Source organism: Cetorhinus maximus, chromosome 11, assembly GCF_964194155.1.
Source record: "Cetorhinus maximus chromosome 11, sCetMax3.hap1.1, whole genome shotgun sequence".
Lineage (NCBI taxonomy): Eukaryota > Metazoa > Chordata > Chondrichthyes > Lamniformes > Cetorhinidae > Cetorhinus > Cetorhinus maximus.
The window spans coordinates 55924426-55941194 of record NC_135889.1 but is presented as its reverse complement, the minus strand read 5'-3'; the positions used below and the strand labels follow the sequence as shown (position 1 = coordinate 55941194).

At 39.6% G+C, this 16769-nt stretch overlaps 1 protein-coding gene across 50 annotated transcripts in view; it reads right to left on the bottom strand.

The window, feature by feature from the left end:
• ttn.2 (titin, tandem duplicate 2) overlaps nt 1–16769 on the bottom strand; it is a 694778-nt gene that overhangs the window by 199224 nt on the left and 478785 nt on the right. For 36 of the 50 annotated variants that reach the window (XM_078552010.1, XM_078551990.1, XM_078551964.1 and 33 more), the window contains 11 exons: nt 16330–16404; nt 15956–16021; nt 14809–14904; nt 13763–13837; nt 11854–11928; nt 7384–7455; nt 6670–6753; nt 4686–4769; nt 3685–3765; nt 2613–2696; nt 1231–1311 (listed from right to left, as the gene is read on the bottom strand). In XM_078552010.1, the coding sequence (XP_078408136.1) occupies nt 1231–1311; nt 2613–2696; nt 3685–3765; nt 4686–4769; nt 6670–6753; nt 7384–7455; nt 11854–11928; nt 13763–13837; nt 14809–14904; nt 15956–16021; nt 16330–16404 (873 nt within the window). The remainder of the gene's footprint in view (nt 1–1230; nt 1312–2612; nt 2697–3684; nt 3766–4685; nt 4770–6669; nt 6754–7383; nt 7456–11853; nt 11929–13762; nt 13838–14808; nt 14905–15955; nt 16022–16329; nt 16405–16769) is intronic. The other 14 variants (XM_078551956.1, XM_078551969.1, XM_078551989.1 and 11 more) reach the window with 11 other exon arrangements.

Below are 16769 nucleotides of genomic sequence, written 5' to 3'. Positions count from 1 at the left end.
AGGTCGGTGGGTGGACAGCTGCTTTTGCTGTCCGCCCACCTTACTGAATATTTAAATGGGGCGGGATGACGTCGGGGGTTCCTCCCGACGTCATCCCGCGTCAGTTTCGTATCGGCGAGCGGGCCCCGTCCCCAACTTGCTGACGGAAAAATTCTGGCCTATGTTAATTTCCTTACTGACCTTATAATTAAAGCTAAGTTTTCACTTTTTTGTCAAAATAAGTCATCAAATTATCATGCAATAATTAAAATTGCATTAAAATTCATATTTATTCATTTTAGTATTTTAGTTCAGTAAAGACCTGAATGTTCAAGATCACAGACCAAAGTCCACATTGCACAAATATTTTTTACACCTGTTAGAACTACTGTTTATGACAAAATCACATAGGGGAGAATTTTCTCCCTGTCGGGCGGGCCGGTCAAGAGCGGGTGCGGAGCCGATCGCTGCCTGTGATCAGCTGCACTTTTTGCATGGGCTGGCCAATTAAGGCGTGACACCTGCCCGGAAGCACTCAACGCTACCTGTGCGGGCAGGGGCAGGAGGTAGAGTCAGGGCCTGCGCTCTTTCGCTAAAAAGCACAGAAATCTCCCTGAGGCACAGAGCTGCCTCAGGGAGGCTAATTTCATAATGTGAATTTTAAATAAAGAAGCTAAAAAATTATTTACACATGTCCCCTCATGTGACAGCGTCACATGAACTGGGACATGTATTTCAAATGTTCCAAAAATATTTATCGTTATAACCCTTCATGAAACCACATCCCGCCCATGCGAAGTGCCGCCTGGGCTCTTTGCCTGCCCGCCAACCTTAAGGTTAGACGGGCAGCTTTCTTAATTGGCTTAATTGTTTGATTAACGGCCTTAACAGGCCTTTGACAGCTCGGTGGGCATGCAGCCGTCTCCAGTGTGCGCCTGCCGAACAGAAGATCAGAATGGTGCGCGGGTGACATCGGGACGCGTGCCTGATGTCACCCTGCATCATTTTATGTGTCGGCATATGGGGCCCGCCCCTGCACGCTGAACAGAAGATTCTGCTCATAGGTTTTAAACATGAATCACAGGATGCCACAGTACTGTAGTAGATTAACACACATTAACAAATATGAAAAAGACAATTTCCATTAAATAACAAGGAGCACCAAAAGGAAACACTCTGTAACTTATTAGGAGACAATGAAAGGTAACATTGATCATAACGGAAGATTACAAGATTATAAAAAAAGTATACCTTTAGTTGGTATAATATCTTTTTTTGGAACAGGAACTGGTTTGATTTCTTCAGGAGTGGTCTTCTGAATGAATTCTGGCACTTTAAAGAACATTATTAATTTAAGATGGAATTAATTCAAAAATATTCACATAACTAGGCTAACACTTAAACAGGTCAAGATAATGTGGAATTTGCAAGAGAAAAGCTACACAACATGAGATGTACAAGATATAGAAATAAAATACATTATTTTTCATAATAAGACAATTATTTAATTAAAGAGAAGGTATCTAAGTGCATGCAAAATAAACATAAATATCTAGAGTTCACAACCAAATGGTGAAATAAGTTAGATACAGTCTTTTATTCTTTGGGATCTGGAGACCAGTGCAGAATAATGGGATGTTGCTGGCTGTAAAGGTTATATGTAAAATAAATTGAGAAAATCTTAATGTGATTCATAATGGATATGTGCCCAATTGCATAAAAATGTCTCAAATTTGGCACTAAATTGTAGATCTCAATTCGGAACTGGATTGTTGATGCAAAGAATTGGAAGATTCTCATCTGAAGTTATGGCTAAGATGCATTACTGGGCAGAGTAGGAGGATTTTACTATCTGACTCATTTGCTTATAAGTCAAAATTCTATATTTCATTTTTTAGTTAGTCACTTCTAATCTGTATATCTTTGAATGATTGCTTTTATTCAGGTGATTGCTAAGGTGTCATTTGTAGCACAACATACTTAGGTCAAGGTCCACAGATTTCAAGCTTTTCTTTCTGCAAGGCCGATAATTACCCCATTGTTTTCAATTTAGCCTTCTGTTCCTGTTTCAGCTTTGATTGTGTCTACTAAATCTTTACCATCTTAGCTTAAAATATTTAAATATATTAGCAACCTGAGATTAGTAAGTCACAATAACGAAGTCTTTTACAAAGTATGCTTTTTTTTTTGCAAAAAAGCATTAAGGTCTTTACAAGCTAAGTAAGTTTTACATTAAAAATTAATTTTATTCATACATCTTCAAATGCAATGACACAAGTCAGCATATTACCACTGATAAATTATTCATATTTTTAGTAGTTTGAATTAAACAGCAGTGTACTGTAAATATGAATATTCAATCTCAACTGGTATCATGTTACTGGTATCATAAACATTATTTTTCCTGCATTTTGCAATATATGTTAGAACGCCATGACAATATGACAGAATGCCACAATTTAATTTACAGCAAGAAGACAAATACTGCTTTTAATAAGCAGCAGCAAAAGCAGGGTCTCAGAAAGACTTTATATGATGACCATAAAAAGTAGGAATCATTTGAAACCTAATGGAAATAGTACATTGCTTCCTATATGAGAATAAACTCAATTGACACCTTCTTGTTTTTATACCTGGAGTTGGAATAACCTCTTCTTTTCTTGTGGTGGTAATTGGTTTCACTTTTTCAGCAACTGTCTTCTTAGGAATTTCCGGAACTTGAAAGAATATTTTTTTTTTAACCATCATGATTCAACCAAGAACATTTACATAGCTTTGAAGATGTTCAAAACAACAGATAACGTGAAACATACATAACAAAAGTAACTAACATACATAAGATGCTGAATAGATTGTTTTAACATTGTATTACTATCGTGCTTTATATTCAATTAAAAGCATTTACATTAAATATCTCTATAAATGTGAAGATTTATGATCAAATTCACATTTATTTGATGCACTATTACAAAAGTATTTAGGTATTTTCAACATATTTAGCTACTGCTATAACAGTAATAAAGCAATGTTCAAAGTGCATTGGCTCAAATTTTCCTGGAAAAATGGTGAGCTTACAGCATATATTATTATGCAAATTCGGACAAAAAAAATGACGAATTACAAATTTCCATAACTTGCTGTTTTTTTTTAATATCTTGCTCAGCTCCACCGTTTGCCTCACACAGACTGCATCTTGCCCTCAACAGCCTGGATTGTTTTAAGAACTTACTGGAATTTGCACATTAAACTCAAATTAAGCTTGGCACAAAATGTTAGGGCTGTAACTTAACAGCGTAAGTACTTTCTTGAAGGTATGATGAATGTTCGTGTCATACCAATCTCATTGGTTAAGAAGATAGACTGTTGCTCCTGTCATTCACTAAATTCCCAGATGCCCCATTACCTGAACCATAATGCTTTCAGCTTGTACGTCGAGCAATTTATAGGGCAAAAAAATTCAAGCTGAACAGTGCAGGAAAAAAACTAACCAGTTTCGCACACCACAAGATGCCCCACTCCAGCAAGACTTGGGCCAATATATGAGGTTGCGACAGACTAACTGAACAGCATAAAGACACAAACATAGAGAATACATGTAACATTTAAATAAGAAGCTGATTTGAAAACGGTCGTAATGATGAGAACAAGAGATGATATGATGTATGAAGAACGTTGATATAAAATCTTCTATGTATTCATTTTTACCTTCAGCTGGAACAATCTCTTCTCTTGGCACACTAATGGCTTTAACCTCTTGAGGAATTGGTTTCTTAGGGACTTCTGGTACTTGAAAAAAATTTAAGCAACAAATTACAACATGACACACACAGTGGACAATGCTGCCATAAAGTGATATTTTCCCTTGCAGCAACAAACACTAAATCACCAAGATAACCTTTACATGTTTACTATTTCAATCCCTATGTATCAAGCAAACACCTAGTGAGACATGGACAGCTATGAAGCGTTACATTTGTTATTTACAGTACATGGTGAAACAACATCTAAGCTAGCTCATTAGCACCTTAACTATCTTTTATTCTAACCCTTTTTATAAATTTCCCTGAATACACTATTCCTTCACAAACCTAACATTAAATATAGCTCAATGCCTTTTATGGAAAAATGGCCAAAAAGTCCTGAATTGTGACAGAGACCTGATTGCAGTTTCAAAATAAAATGATGGGTAATAATGGCAATCCAGTTGCACTGATACAATAATATTAAAATGCATCTTTACTATATTTATAAATTAAATAATTTGATTTCATTGTGTTTATATTTTTTTCATAGAAAATAATCCATGTTCCAATGTAATAATCGATTTTAAAATTATCTTAAATAGTGGATTTGTTTTCAAATAGGTAATATTACCTTTTGCATTCATCCCAATGTTCAATATAACATTTTCATCTAAGCATTGTAATATAAATATTAAATCACTAGTTGCTTAAGTCAAAGAGCATGAGTAACCTAAACAACAAAAACATGTGTTATAACTTCACTACACTGCAACAGAACAGCACAAATCCATGAATAAATATATAAATCAAAATTGCACTGATCTAAACCTGAAGGAAGTTGCTTTGACTCAGACTGAAGTGCCAAGCATGAAAAGTAGCTATCATTTCTATTGTAATGGAAACAACAAAGTGCTGCATTATGTAAAGATAATGTTGGTATCAGGATCCTGCATAATCTTGTACCTTTTGCTGGAGCAACCTTTTCTTTTCTTGGCACAATAGTTGGTTTTACTTCATCAACGATTGGCTTCTTAGCAACCTCTGCCACTTTTAAAAAAAACATTGTTTTAAAAAAAGTACATTACTGTCAGCTTTATCATGCAAGCCAAGAATTAAAAAGATAATGAAACTGTATTTTGATAGCAGCTTAACTATGGTCAACCACTGGAGCACGGAGCTGCCTCGGGGAGATTGATAGACAAAAAAAGTTTTTAAAAATTCAAGTAAAAAATTATTTAAACATATCCCCTCATGTGACAGTGTCACATGAACTGGGGCATGTTTGTCAAGTTTACCAAACTTACTTATTAATTTCATAAAACCTACAGGAAACTTCATCCCGCCTGTGGATGAGGTTTCCTGGAAAATGTGAAGACTGCTTGGGCTCTTCACCTGCCTGCCAACCTTAAGGTTGGACGGGCAACATTGTTAATGAGCTAAATTACTTTCTTACTAGCCTTAATAGGCCTTTGACAGTTCGGCGGGCGCACAGCTGACCCAAACTGAAAATCTAAATGACACGCGGTGACGTCGGGACACATGCCCGATGTCATCACGCATCATTTTACGCCTTGGCGAGCCGAAGATTCTGCCCTGGGTCTTTTTGATCAGCACAATTCAATCCTATTTACTCACTGAACCATTAGGAGTTTCCATTTTGTTTGAACTTGGCTCTTAGCATTTTATTTGCTGGAGGAAAATATTCCTTATCCAAATTTTTAATTTTGACATCTGATGTTAAATGAATAAATAACAATAACTCCTGTGGGAAACAGCAAACATTTAATTCAAACTACTTTTAAAATTATGTTTGCTTTCTCTAAATAATTAACAAACATTGGATAGACCCTAAAATCTTGCTCTGGCAATTGCACAATTTCAATAAAGAACGATTGGAACTTAGAAAAAAACTCAGGCTATCCCTAATTGCCCTTGAGAAGGTGGTGGTGAACACTGCAGTCCATATGGTGCAGGTACACCCACAGTGCTGTTAGGGAGGGAGTTCCAGGATTTTGACCCAGTTACAGTGCAGGACCGGCGATATATTTCCAAGTCTGTGGCTTGGAGGAGAACTTCAAGGTGGTGGTGTTCCCATGGGGAGAATGCGTGCATCCCGACGTCACCCCGCATCATTTAGATTTTCAGTTCGGTGGGCGCGCAGCTGAGTCGGCTGCGCACCTGCCGAACTGTCAAAGGCCTATTAAGGCCATTTAGCTAACAATTAAAATAATTAACAGAGCTGCCCGTCCAACTTTAAGGTTGGCGGGCAGGCAAAGAGCCCAGGCGGCCTTCGCATTTTTCATGGAACCCTAGCCACGGGCGGGATGAGGTTTCATGAATGATTTTAAATTTTCTCAAAAATTTTTATTGAAATTAATGCATATGTCCCAGCTCATGTGACAGTTTCACATGAGGGGACATGTCATAAAAATTTTTTCAACACTTTATTGAACTGCACAGGGAGCATACAGCACTTAGTTGGCCCGCCCATGTAAATTGGCGGGGCGGACCCGATCGGGGGCGTCGATCGGGTCCATGCCCGCCCCCGCCTAACCCGCCCGATGGGGGGAAAATTCTACCCATGTGTCTGCTTTAGTTATGTAATAACCGATAGAACAAATTAGCTACAACCAATCCTCCTCTGATTCAAATATTCCAGATTAAATCCCAATTTATTATGTTAAAGCAAAAATAAAATACTTAATGCTGCAAAAAATGAGCAATGCACACAAACAAAACATATAAATTATCCCACATCACAACAGAATAAAACAACATAAAATACAATCAATAAATGCCACAAGAACCATTATCAAAAACAGAGTTCTGATCAGAACATACAAGATGTTTATGAAGAAAAACCATGCATGCATTCTGATATGATGAAGTTGATATTAAATAATATATGAATGAAGTATGCATGAAATCCTTCAAGGTAATCATATACCTTCTATTGGAGAAACCTCCTTTATCCTTGAAATAATAACTGGTTTTGCTTCTTCAGGAACTGCTTTTTTAGGGATCTCTGGCACTTTAAAAGAACATTACTTGTTTAAAGAGTAGAATAAATGAAGAAAATATACAGAGTGCATCTTCACACCAAATAGGACAACACATGACAATTTCTCTTGTAACAATAGCATAATTGTAAAGCTACACCAACTATTAGTACTTACGTAAGTAATGCACTGCCAATCTGAATTTCAATAACTAATAACTTAATTTAATAGAATATTTTCACTTTCTTATAATATATTTGCTAAAATATATTCTAAAAGCCCCCTTACTCATTTTGCTAACAAAATAAATGTTTTACTAAGTATTGTTATCCCCTTTTTCCAATATTGTCATCAGAATTTCATCAGTGACAAAAATGAATTTATAACTTTGCAAAAAAAGCTTCACTCCAATTTAACAAAACATTAAGGAATGTTAATGCTATCACAATATTCATAATGTATATATACGCAACTGAGAACAAGGATCACAACATTGTAATACATTCACAACAAATAGTTGAGAATTAGTCATTTTTGCACAAGCAGTCAAATTTTGAACTGAGAGACTATCATGAAAGCAAGACACATTGTCACCTTACTGACAACAAGAAACTATCATATCACATGTGAAAATGTTTGTTTAAAACCTTGCATTTTTGTACCTTTTACTGGAGCGATTTCCTCTATCCTTTGAACCGGAACTGGTTCTTCAGGAGTAGGTTTCACAGCAACATCTGGCATTTTAGGAATATGTTTTATATTTAGCAAAAGTTTATCAAAAACAAAAATGAAATTTATTTAAACATCCAATGAAAATCACAAAAAGCACGCAACAGACGATGGTAGCATCCTAATTGTATTTTTCCTTGCAGCACACAGCTCATACAATTCATCTGCATGCTGCCCCTTAACGACAGCATTTGATGTTATATTAGATTCCACACTTATATTGACAACACTCACTTCTGCTGCTTCACCACCAAATTATTAACCCCTCTGTTACATTTGCCTCATGTCAATTTCCAACATCTGGCACTGGCTGAGCAGAAAATTCCTCCAATTAAATATTGGGGAGACTCAACCAACTGTCTTTGGCTCCTCAGATCAACTGTCCAGCCACAAACTTAGTGCCCCCCACCCTCCCCCCGCCCCCAGTCATTGTCTGAGGTTTGTCCGAACTGTTCACAACTTCAGCATCCTACTTCACCTTGAGCTGAGATTCTGATTCCATATCGTCTCCATCATTAAGACTGTCTTATTCCACCTCCGTAATATTGTCGGTATCGATACCTCCCCCAGTCCATTCATGCTTTTGTTGCCTTTAGACTCAACTATTCCAATGCTGTCCTGGCCTACCTCCCAACTTCCAACCTTTATAAACTTGAGGTCACTAAAAACTCAGTTGCCCCTGTCCAAATTTGCACCAAGTCTCATTCACCTATAACACTAGTGCTTGCTGACCCATATTGGCTCCTGGTCTAGCATCTCCTTGAATCTAAAATCGCCATCCTAGTGTTAAATCCCCTCCATGGCCTTGCTTCTCCCTATCTCTACAGCATTCCCGACATGTGGCGGCACGAAATACAGCCCACCATTGACGGGTGGAGCGGACAATCGCAAACTGGTTTCATGACAACGAAAAACCGATCTTTTGGCCATCTCGCCATATTGTTCCCTACCCCGCCCACCATGATGCCCAACGCCAAAGGGGCCGTAAAATTTTGGCCGGTGTCTCTTCTTTTAGTTCATTCACGGGATGTGAGCTTTGCTGGCAAGTCCAGCATTTATTGCCCATCCCTAGCTGCCCATGAGAGGGTAGTGGTGAGCTGCCTTCTTGAACCACTGCAGTCCATGTGGTGTAGGTACACCCACAGTGCTGTTAGGGAGGGAGTTCCAGGACTTTGACCTCCAACAGTGAAGGAACAGCGATATGTTTCCAAGTCAGGATGGTTAGTGACTTGGAGGAGAACATCCAGGTGGTGGTGTTCCCATGTGTCTACTGCCCTTGTCCTACTAGATGGTAGCTGTCATGGGCTTGGAAGGTGTTGTCTAAGGAGCCTTGGTGAACTCCTGCAGTGCCTCTTGTAGATGGTACACACTGCTGCTACTGTGCATCAGTGTTGGAGGAAGTGAATGTTTGTGGATGTGGTGCCAATCAAGCAGGCTGCTTTGTCCTGGATGGTGTCAAGCTTCTGGAGTGTTGTGGGAGCTGCACTCATCCAGGCAAGTGGGGAGCATTCCATCACACTCCTGACTTGTGCCTTGTAGATGGTGGACTGGCTTTGGGGAGTCAGGAGGCGAGTTACTCGTCGTAGAATTCCTAGCCTCTGACCTGCTCTTGTAGCCACAGTATTTATGAGGCTAGTGCAGTTCAGTTTCTGGTCAATGGTAGCCCGCAGGATGTTGGTAGTGGGGGATTCTGTGATGGTAATGCCATTTGTGTCTGTGTCTCTGTCAGACACAGTGCCAGCATGGAGAAAATGCCACTGCCAGGCCTCAAGCCGACCTGCCAGGGTTAAATTCCAGCGGTGGTGGAATAAAGCCCTTAAGTGGTTCTTAAATTGCACACGCTTTGCAGGAAGGCTGTCCTCAAGTCTTCGGGAACTTCACTGTAATGCATCTGCATATCATTATAAGTCCAGCACCCCAGAATCATCCGCCTACACTGGATCAGCTGGGCACGTCAGCGTGTTTCTCAACCATACATAAGTGACGTGCACCTGACAAGCTGCACTTGGCCCGAGACTTCGTGGTTTGTTTGTCTACCTAGCTTTGGGCAGCACTAGTGGTAATCAGCGCCAGGATTCACATCACTTTCAGGGGGGCTCACAGGCAGATCTTTACCTACCAGGCCAGGCATAAGGTGGGGGTGACTTTTAAACAGCTGCAGGGCTAGGATTTGCTTGGGGAAGGGAGAGAAGTGGCCTCAAGCAAGGGAAGGGGCTGCAGGGTGAGGGCTGTACTGGGGAATGGCGGTATCCCAGGGTGTGTGTGGAGGCACATGTTGATCTGTGCAAGTGGCCTCAAGATGGTGAGGGCTGAAGAGGCAGTCACCTGAGGAGGTGAGGCCAGATGGAGGTATGAGGGCGTGCGTGAGAGAGTGAGTAATGATATCCCTTGAGCTGGCGGTGAGTGAGATGCCAGTGAATGTCTGGTGGCCTTGTGAACGTGTGCGTTTAGAGTGATGAGATGGTTGCTGTATCATGGCGGCACGAATGAGATCATTCATCCTCTTCTGTGCAGCATTGGCACTGACCACCACTTCCACCACCTCCCAAGCTGGAGCGGTGAGATTGCTGGACCTCCTGCGGCCATAGCAGGGGTGGAGTACATCACGGCGGGCCTCCAAAAGGCATTTCAGTAACGGGTCGATGAACTCTTGGCTTTCACGGCCATGTCTTCACTGCAAGTATTGAGAACTGTGTGGGCGGCTGCAGTTTAGATCTGGCACCCGGAGTGAGGAAATGGTGAGTTAACGGCCTGGCGGACAATTCAGAGGCCGCCCACCAGTGAGACGGTGTGTTTCCTGCGGCTGCATAATTAATGAGGCAGGACTGGGGAAATACATCGTGAAAAGCCGCCATTGTGGCCGGCGGGTAAAACGTCCTTTTTCCCATCCGCTACTGCACGGTGCAAAGCTGGGATGATTCCACCCAGAGTCTCAGTCTCCTTTATGTAACAGTGGCCAGCAAACTGGGAGGTGATGCAAATATTGCCTGCTCCAGCCTGGAAGGAACCAGATGCATAAAAGTCCACTACAGCAAAGGGGGGAGAAAAAAATAAGCTGATCAACTTCTATAAAATATGGAATCGATTGATGGGAATTGATAGAAACAAGGCGGTGCCCTCCAGCAATGACAAAACATAAGGTAATCCACACAAACCACAAGGACCATTTCTTTCCAATACAGCGTGTCAACAATCTTTCTTCTGAGGGACAATTCCACAATGGAACAAGCTGCCAAAGGAAATAATCACAGCCCCATCACTTGAAATCTTCAAGATCCATTTTTAGATTATTTCCATTTAAAAGTTTTCATTATCAGGACTGCCATTTCAGCAGGTCATGCCTGGTTTAGCTAGCGTTACCCTTATAAATGCTGCTGGAATATGGACATTAGTCTGTGATGCCAACACAACTAAATCAGAAGCAGAAGATCCATGGCCCGGTCACCTTCACAGACACCATCAGGACCATCATCATCCTGTTCTGACGCTGCAGTTGTGGCTGCAACAGGTGGTGGATTTCAGAGAGGACATCCTTAGTGAAATGGAGACGTCTGACTTACTGTTCCTCATTGAGGTTCCTCATGTTTCTGTTGAAAGCCTTTGTCACCCTCCTTGTCCTGTCGCTTCCAGCAACTTATTCTGCTCTGTGATCCTCTGTTCATTTGCCCTATCATACTGTAGTTCAAAAAGATGCAAACTACTGCACCCATGTCTCAGATCAAGTGGTTTGTGAAGAATCCTTGAAGTCAGGACAAAGTCCTTCAACAACTCTGGAAACCCTCCAACCCCTTCAACAATTATAGTACAGCCAGCAGAAATCAATCAGCAACTAGCCAAAAAGAAATTGCTGATCCCTTAACTATATACTGGAGGGATGGGTCCTTTCTGCTGCTGAATGCCTGCTCAGCAGTGTGAGCTTAAGAGAGGATGTTGGCTGGAGTGTTCAGCTCCAAATTGGCAGCATTGTGTCAAATATTACATGCTGACTGATGCTCGCTGCGTGTTCTCTAATGCCCTGAACAAAATGGTGCAAGCATCGCTAGTACCCCAAGTGCATGCACGCCACGGATGCCATTTTGTAGGAGAAAATGCCAGACAGCCGAAAAGCCAGGCACTAAGGAGCTAAATTTCTCAGCCTCTGCATTTTAATGCTTACCTAAGAATAATCATAGTATCAAAAATAATTCTAGGTCAACAAAAGAGCAGCACAAACAGTAATGGAATGGCACAAATATATAAGCAAACAATTTAAACAACACATATCGTAAAATAAGATTAACAAGTAGCAGAGCATTGCCAATTTGAAGCCTCTAAAAGAGAAATATTTTGCAAGATAATGACAAGATCAATACACTATTTATCAAAAGACAATGCTAATATAAAATATGTGGCTTCCTTTGTACCTTTTATTGGAGCAACCTTCTCTTTTCGTACAACTGGTTTCACTTCTTCAGGAAGAAACTCAGGAGCCTCTGACACTTTAAGAAAGTTAATTTTGGACAAAAAATATCAAAGACAGGCATTTAGAACATTTTAACACAGAAATACATATAACATTAAACACGAAAGAACCACCTAATGCATTGCACAGCGTTCCAGCTTGTTCCATTCACACAATAATTTCTCATTTTGCATCATGGTCCTACTGTATGTAAACTTATTATTGCCTTAAGCAATCTAGTTAATTAGTCTATCAGCTACACCACAGCTCAATTACATATGAATCTTCTGGATATTTTAAGGCTCTTTGTCAACTAGCCTAAATGATTTTAGCTGCAAATCTCCATATTTTCTATCACTTCCAGTAGCACTGCAAATAAAATTTTTAATCAGGCAGGAGGTGGGGACCCTGCCATCTTTCCGCCTCCACCCCAATTAAGTTTGTGAAGGAAAGGCCCATAGACAACCTGCTCGCCCCACTGCCAATTAAAATGCAATTAATGCCCACTTAAGGGTTTCATCCCACTGCTGCTGATTTAAACTGGGCAGGAGGGAGGCTCGTCATGCATGGAGCATGACAAGCAAACCCATGGGGGTTGCTTGTGGGCTCCCATGATGAGGATCCCTCATTTAAAAGTACTGAGGATTTGTTCGAGGGGACCAGCATCAGGGGGAGGAGTTGGCCGCTGAGCGTCACCCCCTGCCCTTGCTGCTGAACCCCGTCCTTGGTGACACTCCTCCCACCATCACTCATCTCTGGCCTGGGATCCAGCAGAAGCCACTACTCCCAATGACATTGCCATTATGCTGGCCTCTGATTGGCTGGCAGCTGGCAGAATTTCTGCTCCTCGAATTCTTGATCCCGGGGAAGGTCCACCGCTGGCCTTGTTAGTGTCTGTGTGGAGCAAGATGTCCTTGCTTAAAAGAGGCGATGATTGGCTCCTGTCATTTTTTTCCAGCTGACGACCAAGACCCCTACTGCCTCCACAAGATTCCAGCCAGTGTTTCTAATGCAATGTGTCCCTCAATTTAATGGATAAACAAAACTATGAACTGCAACATGCAAAATCAATCTGGGATGAATAAAAAGCACTCACGCAGACACACATAAACAAACACACAAACAGGCAGGGTGGTATTTAATGGATGCGGCTGGTGTCTCGCGGGTGGGAGCTCCATGTCGACTCCTTTTGGGAAGGCTAGCTAAATTAAGTACCAATCAGGCACTTAACTAGGCAGCGGTGAGCCTTTCACAGATCAAGGACTCTGGGGTGGAAATTGCCCCCAAGAGCTACCGGCCAATCAAAGGCTGGCAGCTGTGCAGCTCAGCAGCGCCCACGTGAGCGGTGGCTATTGCCAGCAATACAACCACCCGAGGCCTGAATCACTGAGGGACCCAGGCCACAGGCGAGTGATGACGAGATGGGGGTCAAAGCGTGAGGGGAGGGGTTGGCAGCAAGGAGAGGGTGATGAATCTCAGCAAGTCCCCACGCTTCCTGATTCCAGGTCACTTGATCAGGCACAGAGTGCCTTTAAACAAGGGACCCCATTCTCCCCATCCACTGCACCCACCTGGAAGCCCACAAGCAATCCCGAAAGGGTTTGCTTTTCGGAGCATTAATTGCCCACTTAAGGGCCTCAATTGGTGGCAGGGCAGGAAAGCCGTCCACAAGCCTTCCTGCCCTGGACTTAATTGGGGCAGAGGCAGGAAGGTGGTGGCATCCCCAGCTGCTACCCTCTCACCTTCGCCATCAAACTCGCCTCGGGGCAGGTATCAAATTCCATCCACAGTGACAAACAGCAAAGTCAGCAAGATCATGTGCTTTTTTAAAAAAAAATAATTTTAAAATCATGCTATGAATATTTCCATACCTTTTTTTGGAGGGACTATTTCTTTTCTTGAAACTGTAACTTGTTCAACCTCCTCAGCAACTGGCTTCTTAGGTTCTTTAAAGAATATTTTCATTTTTAGATAAGTTTCATTCAAGAAAATTAACTTAGAATATTTTTAAAAGATGAAACAAAACATATGGAACAAAAGCATACATTACAACAATTAGACTGCAAAGCACAGTCATCTGACACAAAAATACAATAAGAAGTGGTAAATGTATAATAATAATTACAAATCTTACTAGTTGGAAGTCTAATACAAATATGTATGTTCAAAAATTCACAATTTATATTTAAACTTCAAATCATAATATGTTTGAGATGGGGGGTTGGTGAAATGTGAAATTAGCCACACTGCACTAAATTTTGTTGCATCTGCATCAAACCCTCTTTTGTAATTAGATTCTGCAAAAATATAACCACAGGGAATCAGATCTAAAGATTGCATCAGCTCTTTGCATCAGTTTTCAAATGATGATGCTATTGTCCTGATAAAGCATTTGACAAAAGTGCAATTTAAAGCGCTACAATAGAGATAATTCCAGGTTTGGTCTTAGATGATTTTGCTGATGGAACTGGTTCCATTTGTCCTAGAGTGCTTATGGAAGAGTTAGTAATACAAATTTTTCAAGTAATACTTTCTTGGCACTTTATGTCATGTAAAGGTTATCAGTCCTTACTGAGTGAGTATCCAAATTTTCTTAGACATGTACAATTTTTAAAAGCTGTGCAATTCTAAATTAGTTCAAAAATGTATAAACAAACGAAGGTTTGACAATTTTAAACATTTTACACAGAACATTCAAAATTATCAGTAACAGGTGTGTACACAGACAATAGCAATTTTGAAGAACGAAAACTGCTTCGATCAAGTATATCAAATCTCAAAGAGCGCTACAAAAATAAAAAATAAGCAAAGGTAAACGCAACAAGCTGGCATGTGTTTTGGAAAGACACAATGAAGACTAACAAGATCCACAGACATAGATAGTGTTTTGTTGTAACAAACCGCAAGCTCTTTGTACCTTTTTGTGGTACTGCCTCCTCTACAATAGGAATCCGGGAGGGAGCAACTTTTTCAGGTACCTTTTCAGGTTCTGCTATTCTGGCAACTCCAGAAACTTAAAAGAAATTATCGTTATTGTAGGCTACACCAATTAACAGAAGACATTTATACACATTTAACAAACTATATTAACAAATTTTCTCTGCTCTCACATCTGCAGCAATTCCTATATTTTGCATGAAAATGCACTTGAGCTGGATATTGGTAAGGCAACAAGAAACACTATTAAATAAATACTTTTTCATGTTCTTACTAATTTCAAATGGTTCTTTCATGTTTCCAGAATTTAAAATTACGTAATAAACAGCATGCATAAGTTCTATAATAGGTTTATTATCTCTTTGGTGTGTAATTATTAGGTGAAATGTATTTAATATTTTCTAAAAAAAACTACCTTAGTCCTGTTAATGTTTCCATATTTTTCTAGTGCAGTTTCATTTTTGGCTGTGTTATGTACAGAAAGAGGCACAAGAAAATGCTCAAAGAAAATAGAACAAAAACTATACAACATAAGGAAAAAGCTTAACCATGATCTGGGAGCACAACAAACAATTACTAACAAAAGACATTCAACGGAAATGCCAAACTGCAGCAAATGTTTATCATACCCATTAGTACTGTAGAAAACAACATAGCTTGAGTTTTGAAACTCACATGCTTACCATTTAGAAAGGTCTCAGACTAATTGGTTTCATTACCCAAAATATTAAACTAATTTGAATATATTGAGATTTTAAATTCTTTTAAAAATCCTAAGGGAAGTTTGGTTTTCTTTCAAGTAACTTTTGTGGATTTTCTTGAACTTTTACACTAATTACACAGCAGTAAAGTACAAGGTAATGGACCATAATCAGACTCCCACAATGAGACAAAAACTTTCTCGAAAAGACGGGGATCAACACAAACACACACATACGAAGAGACTTGAATTTAGGCAACAGTTGAGTAAAAATCAATAAATAAAAAGATGGTGAAGCACCATTAGTATTTTAAAAGAAAAACAACAATCACAAGGGAGGGATTATTTAAAGAAAAATATCTTCAAGGGTAAAATGATAATAGCACAAAAAGCACATTAAGAAACACAAGACTGTTAATTTTTGTACCTTCTTTTACATAAACTTCCTCTTCAATAGAAACATATTCGGTAGTCTTCCGGGGAGCCTCAGGAACTTTAAAAAAACATTTTTGATGTTACATCACTTTTTTTTTGGTCATAAAAATACAAAAGTGCATTTAAGAAATCTGAATGATGACCTATGATGTGCTGATCATCTTTCAGTGATTTTAGCCAATTAAAAAGCACCGTAGTTAGCAAAAATTTATATCTTCTCCTTAAAGTTCTGGATAATGTTGCATGCAATTCCATGAACACCAGTAGCTTTCTGACGTCTCACCCAAATATTCATTCTTCCTAAATAAGAATAGATAATAAGTTGTGGCTAGGTATTTAATCAAGGTAACATAACATTGTCTGTACCTTTCCAATGACTGAATTCATCTTCCTTCAAAGTTATGTAAGTAATTTCTTCACTTATTGGGAGTTTTTCTGTGACTGAAAAGATTTATCTTTTATTAGCTTACAATCAGTAACAGATAACACTTGAGACAGGACAATAAACTTTTATAATGTAAAACAAGAAATTTCTAAACTTATTAAAATAATTTCAATAAAAACATAATTTTGTTCTATTGGTGCTGTTTTGTTGGCAATATACTGTTCCAACAGCTAGTGCTGATTTCATAATTGAGAAACTGACTTTAGGGAGCTTGACAATGAAAGAAAACTAAATTAATATTGATAAAGGTAAATAGTCATTAGCCCAAGATTACTCAGACAACCTTACATTTCAAATAATTTAGCTCTCATGCATGGTCACTTTCAATAACATTTCAAACTCAATTTGCTTACTAATATTA